The sequence below is a fragment of the Lutra lutra genome, chromosome 8 (genome assembly GCF_902655055.1).
Source record: "Lutra lutra chromosome 8, mLutLut1.2, whole genome shotgun sequence".
In the NCBI taxonomy this organism is placed as follows: domain Eukaryota; kingdom Metazoa; phylum Chordata; class Mammalia; order Carnivora; family Mustelidae; genus Lutra; species Lutra lutra.
In genome coordinates, this window is record NC_062285.1 from 124,881,791 (window position 1) to 124,891,777 (window position 9,987).

At 33.5% G+C, this 9,987-nt stretch overlaps 1 protein-coding gene across 4 annotated transcripts in view; it reads left to right on the forward strand.

Moving 5' to 3' along the window:
- CHPT1 (choline phosphotransferase 1) overlaps positions 1-9,987 on the forward strand; it is a 36,877-nt gene that overhangs the window by 26,432 nt on the left and 458 nt on the right. Inside the window, exons 5-8 of one of the 4 annotated variants that reach the window (XR_007129423.1) lie at positions 1,032-1,163; positions 4,319-4,477; positions 4,936-5,061; positions 7,286-7,482. Coding sequence is in view for 2 of the 4 variants with exons in the window: in XM_047741288.1 (XP_047597244.1) it covers positions 1,032-1,163; positions 4,319-4,477; positions 4,936-5,061; positions 7,286-7,396 (528 nt within the window). In the remaining 2 variants the exon portion in view is untranslated. The remainder of the gene's footprint in view (positions 1-1,031; positions 1,164-4,318; positions 4,478-4,935; positions 5,062-7,285; positions 7,483-9,987) is intronic. The other 3 variants (XM_047741288.1, XR_007129424.1, XM_047741289.1) reach the window with 3 other exon arrangements.

The following is a 9,987-nucleotide window of genomic DNA, read 5'->3' on the forward strand; positions in this document are numbered from 1 at the left end:
TTGTCTATTAAAAAATAGTAAAATTTCCCTGTGGTATAGTTTCAGAATTACCAATTACAGTTCATATCACTGGCTCAGACTTGAAGCATATTTTTAAGTAGTGGTACATTTCCTAAGCCATTCATATTCCTTCTCATCCTAGAAGAATAATAGAATCAAAGATATGCTACTGTAGGCCTCTAAAATACACTAGAGGGATATGATGTGTCTTCTATGTTCACTGCTCAGCTGGTTCCCAAAAAAGGTGAATGTTGACCTAGAGGCAGGCAGTTAGGTTATTAAGTCAGATGTTGTTGTCTTAAATTTAATTGATTTATTTATAACGGGAAAGAATTTAATCTTAAAATCATTTCATTCAATGTTTTGGTAATACCATAGGAGGAAAGCACACCTGTTTATTTTTACCAACAAGAATACTTATTTTTAGATGTAGATTTTCTAAATTTGTTAATCTGTAGTTTCCACAAATGTTGGTAAAATATTTCATAGCCTGTTTTCAAAATGCATTAGCCTATAGTTTTTGGCAACTTATTATTACTGTTTTTTAAATCCTTTGCTGCCTTGGGAAGTTTTCTTGAAGAGCATATTGACCAACAGGTAAATATACTGTTAGAGATTTAATCCTGGATATTAACTACACAAAATTCTTGCATGCACACACATTGTGATATTTGTCACATTCATGATGCAGATCATGGTGTCTGACTCCTCCTGTGATGCAGTCTTTTAGAGGTACTAAATTCAAGGGAACTATCCTTTTTCATGTTTAAGTCAGATGAAGGTTTATGAGATTAAATATTTCATCACGGTTATGTAGACTTCCCTGAATTTGGTGGATTCATTTTTCACTTAATAAATAAAACCATTAAAAGAAAAGTTACCACTGTAGGCTACATCCAGGAGTTAAGATTTGATTATAAGAAAAAGGATAGCTTATCACATAGGGTCATATTATAATGTTTCTTTAATATTTAATAGGAAAAGAAATTCTTATTTTCTTAATGATTTATTTCTTTCCTCTACCCCTAAAGATACCCATTCTAGAAATAAAACTGAAGATCTTTCCAGTTCTTGGAGTAGTAGGTGGAGCAATATTTTCCTGTTCAAATTATTTCCATGTTATCCTCCATGGTGGTGTTGGGAAGAATGGATCCACTATAGCAGTAAGATACTAATTTCATCATCATTTAGTATTAATTTTATTACAAGTTTTATTATTATCAGATACAGAGATACTAAAAACATTCCAATGTTCCAAGAATGGGGAAGGGAACCACACATAATACAAGAAGTATTTTAAAAAGTTTTTACTGGGGGTGCTTGGGATGGCTCAGTGGTTAAGCAGCTGCCTTCTGCTCAGGACATGATCCCAGGGTCCTGGGATGGAGACTCACATTGGGCTCCCTGCTAAGTAGGGAGTCTGCTTCTCCCTCTCCCTCTTCCTGCTACTGCTCCCTCTGCTTGTGCTCTCTCCTTTGCATGCTCTCTCTCAAATAAAGTCTTAAAAAAAGTTTTGACTGATAAAGCATTTTTCCTTTCTACAGCCTTTTTCTTAGTAGACTTTTCTGACATCCTGTTTAATCATCCACTGTCCCATTACTGTACAAAATTGAGTGGCCATTTGTTTTCTTGTGCCTTACACTAATAGGGGAGAGGAGAAGAAGGAAATGAGTTCCTTATTTAATAGCAAGAAAGTTGCCAAAGGTCATGGTTTCACATACAGGGCAATTTTTTACTCATGAAATAAAGGTTACAGACATTTCACTGGAATATATTTTAAAAATTATTCTTATATTTCAAAAGGTGAAATTTTAAACCTTAATTCTTATGTTGAATAGGTACACCTTGTGTTTCTAGGGGTTCTTTTTACACTTTGCTCATGCTATAATACTTTTGTATTTATTCATATATATATATATATATATATCTTTATTTTTTTAAAACTTCTTCAATACTTTTATGTGGGAGTCAGAATTCTTGCCAACTTCTAAACAAACATAATATCTATGTTTTTAAAAACCATCCTGTCATCTTTAAGACAAACATAAGAAGATAAGTACTCAGTCCAGTGATGTCATTTTTTATTAAAACACTGTTGGGGGTGCCTGGGTGGCTCAGTTGGTTGAGCATCCATCCCCACTCAGGTCTTGATCTTAGGGTGGTGAATTCAAGCCCTATATTGGGCTCCATGCCCCAGAGCCTACTGAAAAAGAAAAAAAAAATTTTTTTAAACATTGTTGGAATGTCTTTTTAGAATCATTTGGGCTATAGCTTACTCTCTTGATTTCTTTGGTGCTGTGGTTCAAAATTTCTGTCCTTTAAGAGTAGATTTTCTGAGGTGTGTAGTCAGTTGACCTCAATACAGTACTGTGTGTGAGGTACTTAGGAATACTTGTTTCTTGACCATGGATGATAAATTAGAGTACTATGTGCGACATGAAATTTACTAAAGAAAATAAGATTTAGTGAGGATCAGTGTCCACTTTAGAGAGTATCTTATTAAGAAGTAATTGATAGGGGCGCCTGGGTGGCTCAGTGGGTTGAGCCGCTGCCTTCGGCTCGGGTCATGATCTCGGAGTCCTGGGATCGAGTCCCCCATCGGGCTCTGTGCTCGGCAGGGAGCCTGCTTCCTCCTGTCTCTCTGCCTGCCTCTCTGCCTGCTTGTGATCTCTCTCTGTCAAATAAATAAATAAAATCTTTAAAAAAAAAAAAAAAAGAAGAAGTAATTGATAAATGTTTGAAGGAAGACATAAAAATCAAACACTATGACTAAGAAGTGGTTGATTTCTAGGGGCGCCTGGGTGGCTCAGCGGGTTAAAGCCTCTGCCTTCGGCTCAGGTCATGATCCCAGGGTCCTGGGATCGAGCCCCGCATCGGGCTCTCTGCTCAGCAGGGAGCCTGCTTCCCTTCCTCTCTCTCTGTCTGTCTCTCTGCCTACTTGTGATCTCTGTCTGTCAAATAAATAAATAAATAATCTTTAAAAAAAAAAAAAAAAGAAGTGGTTGATTTCGAACTCTTATACTGGTGATTTTCTAATATTTTTTAGCAGTATTTTTTTTTTTAGCATTTTTTAAAAAAGATATTATTTACTTGAGAGAGAAAGAGCAAGCAGAGTGAGCGCATGGGCAGGGGAGAGAGGGAGTGGGAGAAGCAGACTCCCTGCTGAGCAAGGAGCTCTATGTAGGGCTCAATCCCAGGACCTCTGGACCATGATCTGAGCCAAAGGCAGACACTTAACCAACTGAACCACCCAGGATCCTCAGCAGCAGATTTTCTTGAATAAAATCTACAAAACCATAATATAGATAAAAGCACTATTAGTCTAAATTTTTATAACTTATTAACATATACATATTTTATTATGTATAACATGTATATTTTATTATATGTATCATATACATATATATACTATATATGTAGTATACATATTTTATTATGCATAGTTTGTATAATAGTATTGTGTTTATAATCTTACTACTGTAATTCTGGTAGTATTCTAGTAGTAATTATTCTAGTAAATTCTAATATAACATATAAACAATAAACAAGAATAATGCTATTTTAATGAATATATTTAAATTGGTAGTTCTAGATTTAGTAAACCTTAATACCAAATTTATTTCAGTATTTTGTTTGGGATAAGCAGTACTGAGAGAATCTGATTCACGTGGATAAAAATGTAATGGGTTGGATTTACAGTGTTACACAAGAGTATTTGCTGTCTAAACACAAAAAAGGCAAGGGTGAGGGGTTTGATATATAGAGAGACTAGGGCAGAATTAAACTTTTCCTATCAGTGTAACGTTAATATATTTTATAAAATTGGGAGGTTGGGGTGCCTGGCTGGCTTAGTTGATAGAGCATGTAACTCTTAATCTTGGGGTTATAAGTTCAAGCCCCACTTTGGGTGTAAAGATAAGTTAAAAATAAAATTTTAAAAAATAAGTAAAAAATTGGCAGGTTAAAGCTTTATTTCAATATCTGCACAAAAATATGTAAACTTGACAAATGTTGATGGCGTTCAGCATAGTAAAATTTGGTATAGAATAAGTCATATTTTTTAGTGGTAGTTTAAAATGTGTGTATATATAAAATTGAAATCACACATCTGTGGCACCATATTACCTGTGTGTAACCCTAGGGTTTTATGGGAGTTTGAAGGCACAGTTAAGGTCTACATACTCCCTTACTCCATACACTCCATTATGTTCTTCTTTAGGTGTTTAATTACTAACACAAAATAGATGTTCAGAAAATGTTTGCACTGTGATAAATGCAATGTTAAAATATGATGCTGGTTTTCTGATTTATCCCTTAGGGCACTAGTGTCTTGTCACCTGGACTCCACATAGGAATAATTATTATATTGGCAATAATGATCTATAAAAAGTCAGCAACTAATGTGTTTGAAAAGCATCCTTGTCTTTATACCCTTATGTTTGGATGTGTCTTTGCTAAAATTTCACAAAAATTGGTGGTAAGAAATTCTTTTATTTATATTTCATGGTATAAATAATGTACTTGGTCCTCAAATACAAGGCTGGAAACTATTTCATAAAATGGGTAGGTTTTCGATGGCATTATCATTATAATAAATAGTTAGTTATTTATGCTCCAAGTAAAACTGTGAATGGGTTAATGTTATATTCAGGGAGATAGTTTCTTTTCTGTATGCTAAGTTTTTTTAATTAGCTGTTTAGCTATATTGTCAACTATAGCTTTCTGATATCAAGGAATTTAAATATTGGGTACTTTAATGAGCTACCCAGTTATGAATTTGAGAAACTTTAGAATTAGCATTTCCATATTAACTGTGAGAAAAATGGTCTCTATTTTTGTCTTAACAGTGAATTAAAGTCATAATTCTTTCCTGAAAAATAAAAGCTAAAATATTTAAAATTTAATAGTGAAATTATTTTGTTTACTTTTTTATAGATAGCTCACATGACCAAAAGTGAACTGTATCTTCAAGACACTGTCTTTTTTGGCCCAGGTCTTTTGTTTTTAGACCAGTACTTTAATAATTTTGTAGACGAGTATGTTGTTCTATGGATAGCAATGGTAAGTTCTTTCCTGCTAAGATTTTTATTTATTTTTAATAGATGTCAGATAACCCTAAATGATAAGAGTCATTTCAGTGAGATAGCAGATAGTCTTACTATCTAGTCTATATTGTAAATGTTTCTGAATATTTAAAATTAACTCCTTTTAAGCTGTGAATTGTGTTTTGTGTGTGTGTATGTGTGTGTATAGAAATGGCCCAGATTATCTGGAGATTAGGCTTTCAACAATTTAAATCCTTAAAAACCCAATTGTGTACCTTAAAAATAGATCTTTCTCCCCCACCAAAAACAATACAAAGAAGTCAAAAAATCACTTCACTCTGCCCAGAGAACGGCAAATACTTTTTTAGGTGTCTGACTTTTATTTAATCAAGCTTATTAGAATTTTTTGAGCTTATAGCAGGTAACAGGTGAATTGGGTGGAATTAGTGTTAGAATATGTGGGCCCTTATTGTGTCAAGAACTGTTGGCTAATATTGAAGAAACAAAACAGAAAAAAAACAGTACTACCAATTATAGGATTCTGGGACCATTTTGTTCTAGAAGTAAGCAACCTGATATATCTGTTTGGCTCTTGAGGACAGTGCATAACTTATATCAATAATGATGACTCATCAAGCAAAGGTTAAATTCTCATTGAATATGTCCAGCTTAAGAAAGTGGTACAGATAATATATATATTAGTTTCTACTCAAAATGATTATAAAACACAAAACTATGCACTCAAGAGAGCTCTAGCTTTGAGGAAGAGAAAATCACTGTTGGCAACACCTTAATCACAAACATGGATAAAGGGAGCATTATTCAATTTTTTTTAATTGAGACATTATCTTTATGGTCTTCAGTTAATGATGGTTCTGAACAACTTTGCTCTGTTTTCCCCCTACCTTTGGACCTCGCACCTAATTGTTAGTGATAGATAAATACATATTAAAGTGTGCTAAAAGAAATCCTTCAGTGAATCTCTTGATAGTTTGAATAATGTACCCTATTTGTTAGACTTAGGCCTTGAAATATATCTGTTCTGCGCACAGACCACAGGAGTACCTCTGATGATTCTTTATACTAGGTTCTATAGTATTATTCTTTTTTCTGGAGTAAATAGCTTAATATCCATTCATGGCAATTCAGAAATCTTTCATTCTTCAAATGGTGGTGAGATATAAATCTTAATCCTTGGAAGTTTTTCAGGAAATAGTCTAAAAAGTGTTCGAAAATCAGAATAATTTCCTTTAATTTTCTATCCAGTATACATATTTTTAGGGCTCCAAAACAATCTAAGAAATAGGGGTGATTATTCAAAATATCTAAAAATTCAATGTAGGGTTACTTTTACTAAGCTTGTATATATGTTAGCAATTTAATTATGTTTAACATAATTAAAACACCAGGTATTAAAAATTCGAGCATCTATCTTATAGTGAGTGAGTTAGCCTGGTAGAGGTATAGTGGTAGAGATTATGGTGAGGAAGACAAATTGAATTTTTCTCTAAAACACTATGTGGACCACAATTTAAAACAACAGAAAACACTTATGTGGACCAAACAAAACATATGTGCCCTTTAGCATCCTTACAAAAAAGCTTCTTACTTCAGAGAGAAAAGGATCAGATAGAGCTTTTCAGGTAAATGATATGGGAGATTTTCCCCTCATAGGTGAGAATTCCCTCTCCACTGGTAGAGCTGTGAGCCTCCCTCTCTGAAAGGAAGCATTTCCTCCTGGTCTTTGGTAGACTTTTTAGAGTGTGCCTTCCTCTTTAATTTTGTATTCAACACAATTTTGTATATGCCTCCCCTCAACTAAGGTCTTTTCCAGGCCTTTACTTTCTTACAACCATCTCAAAGGAAAAAGAAATGTATATAATGGAATGATTTTATTAATAGTGACTGGCAACCCTTTAATAGAAAATTTAGGCTTTGTTGCACAGCAGAAAATTTAAAGAATGCGGAGTCAGAAGACCAATTTTGTTACCTTCCATCTTTTGTATTTTTGTCTAGGAGTTTTACCACTCTGAGCCTCAGTTCTTATAACTGTGAAATACATTGCAAGTTCCAGAGGATTATAGTGAGGTCCAAATATGAAATATATGAAAGTACTCGAAATTATAGTATTTCCACTGAGGAATTTTAGATTAAGGTGTGAGATCCAGGGGGGTGGGAAGAGGGAACAGAAAAATAGACCATAATACATTTCTTTTTTTTTTTTTTTTTTGCTTCCAAAGGTCGTTTCTTCATTTGATATGATGATGTACTTTAGTGCTTTGTGCCTGCAAATTTCAAGACACCTTCATCTAAATATCTTCAAGACTTCATATCATGAAGCACCTGAACAGGTTCACAAGCATATTGACTAATAGCCCAAGGAAAAGAGAAGCAGTTAGGGGAACCTATGAGTGAAGGAAATTCCCCTTTGCAGGAGGCTAGTATACAATAAATAAGGTTATATTTGAATATGAAACACTAAGTCTTATAGATTCCATTGTTTATTTCAGTTGTGGAGTCCTCACTGTATATCAACATTTTGATCACAGGTATTATCAGAGTATTACAATCTATAACTTAGAAACAAAATCAAAGAAAGATATTTCAATTTTCTGAGGACAAGAAAGTAAACCACTGTCGTTCTAAAGATCAGTCTCTGTCTCAAAAGTCTTTGTCAGATACTCGGGGTTTTCATTGCTAAAGGATTACATAAAAATTCAGGGCTTAAAGGATTTTAGCCATCTTAAGGGTGATGCTTACTTCAATTGCAAAAATTTGATGAGTTCATAATACTGCATAAGTGCATGGCTTGTAATACTGTAGTTACTGAAACAAATGATGTTAAAAGAAATGGTATTTTTTAATTAGCAGTTTTTCAAGTTATATTAATTACTATTGTACAAAAGGAAATACTTGCTTGCAACTAGAATTTAAAGGGGCTACCAGAATTTTCTATAATTTTTTTAGTAGGAAGAATTTGTCTTACCAGTTCAGAAAGGCAAATGAATTTTTATACATCATTCCTTGATATTCTAAGTTAAAATTTCATTGTCATAAAAAAAGTGGACGTTAAAGATACCCTTTTATGAAACATAAAGTAGCTAAAGCAAGGTTGATATAAGAAAATTAGTGATTTATGGGGCTCCTGGGTGGCTCAGTCAGTTAAGCATCTGCCTTCTGCTCAGTTCATGATCCCAGAGTCCTGGAATCAGCCCCTACTCACCAGGTTCCCTGCTCAGGTGGAAGCCTGCTTCTCCTTCTCCCTATACTCTTTCTCCCTCCACCCCCACCACCTCATCCTCTCTCTCTCTCTCACTCACTCTCTCTAATAAATCTCTACAAAGAAAAAAGAAAATTAGTAATTTATGACAACATGGCAAAAATATCTTCCCTTTCCAGTAACAACCAAAGTTACCTCAAATAGATGACTCATGAGGAAAGGGGGATAATGTAATTATCAGTCATCCCATCACTAAATAGATAATGTACTGATCTTATCTTTCCACTCTCACTTAAAAGTTTATGTTGCTCATTGTGACTCAGACTCCCCATCTTATCTTTAATTTTGCCCAACAGTTCTGTAGACCATAAGGCATATGATGAAATAATAAAAAAAAATAAAGGAGTAATGAACACATACTATATATTAAGCAATAAAAAGGCATATTGAAAAAATAGTGAAAGTTGATATTCCTTGAAAGGAAAAAATACCTGAAATAAGTACACAGAAACCACTCTGGAGTGCTTATTTTGTTTCTAACTTTTACTCAAACTCAAATAGGACTTTTTTAGGTGTTTGAATGGTACTTAAGATTTAGATACCAAGGGTGCCTGGGTGGGTCAGTTGTTAAGTGGCTGCCTTTGGCTCAGGTCATGATCCCAGGGTCCAGGGATTTAGGCCCACATTGGGCTCCCTGCTTGGCGGGAAGCCTGCTTCTCCCTCCCCTGCTCCCCTTGCTTGTGTACCCTCTTTCTCTGTGTCTCTGTCAAATAAATAAGTAAAATCTTCAAAAAAAAAAAAAAAGATTTAGATTCCAGCATAAATTTTGGCTTAAAAGAAGTCCTTTACAAAATTTAGAAACTGGTTCCTTAATATTAGATAATCATTAATTTCTTCCTATATAAGTTATCATAGTTTAAAAAAAAGAGAGTCAGTATGGACTTGCTTTTTAAAACTTGGAATACCTTAAAACTAAGGTAAAGGTGGGTCATGGGGTAAAAATTAAAGCTTAAAACATGAAAAAAACAGGAGAAAATCAGTCTCCTCCTAATGGGGATATTTTTCATTTTGAATGATTTAATGAAAGCAATTTCAGCAAAAGATAGTAAGTTTAGCTGACATATTTCAAACAAATGCTGAAACAGTTTAATATTTACTAAACCCCAGTGTTTCATATGTTATTCTGTTTTAAAAAATGCAAATTTTTAGTGACAGGTATGAAGTCAACTATTCAAGTTTGGAAAGGAATATAATCAAACTTGATATATTTACTGAATATTAAAACAAACAATATTTTCAAACAAAATATTTACTAGGTATTAAAGACAGATGTGAAATATTTAAACCATAAGTAATTAGGTATGTTAATGATATGATCTTAATAAGTACTAAGGGCATGTGTCATTTAATTATGGACCAAGCCCAATTAAATGGCTTTTTGATGTCTTTATGGAAATGACATATTCACCAATCCAGGCCTTAAAACTGATAGTTCTATATCTTGTTTGGTTTTCTTAATAGTTTTTAGCAGTTTTATTTATTTCAGAACACAGACCTGAGTCGCTTTTAATAAATTATGTAAGTCAATAGAATAGATTTTCTTTTAAAACCGCATTTTCATTGGAATTGGCTGTGTAACTTCAGTATATACAGTGGAATGTACATAGAACATAGTTTTGTATATTTTTCCTTAAAGAAAAACAATGTAACCTTTTATACTTG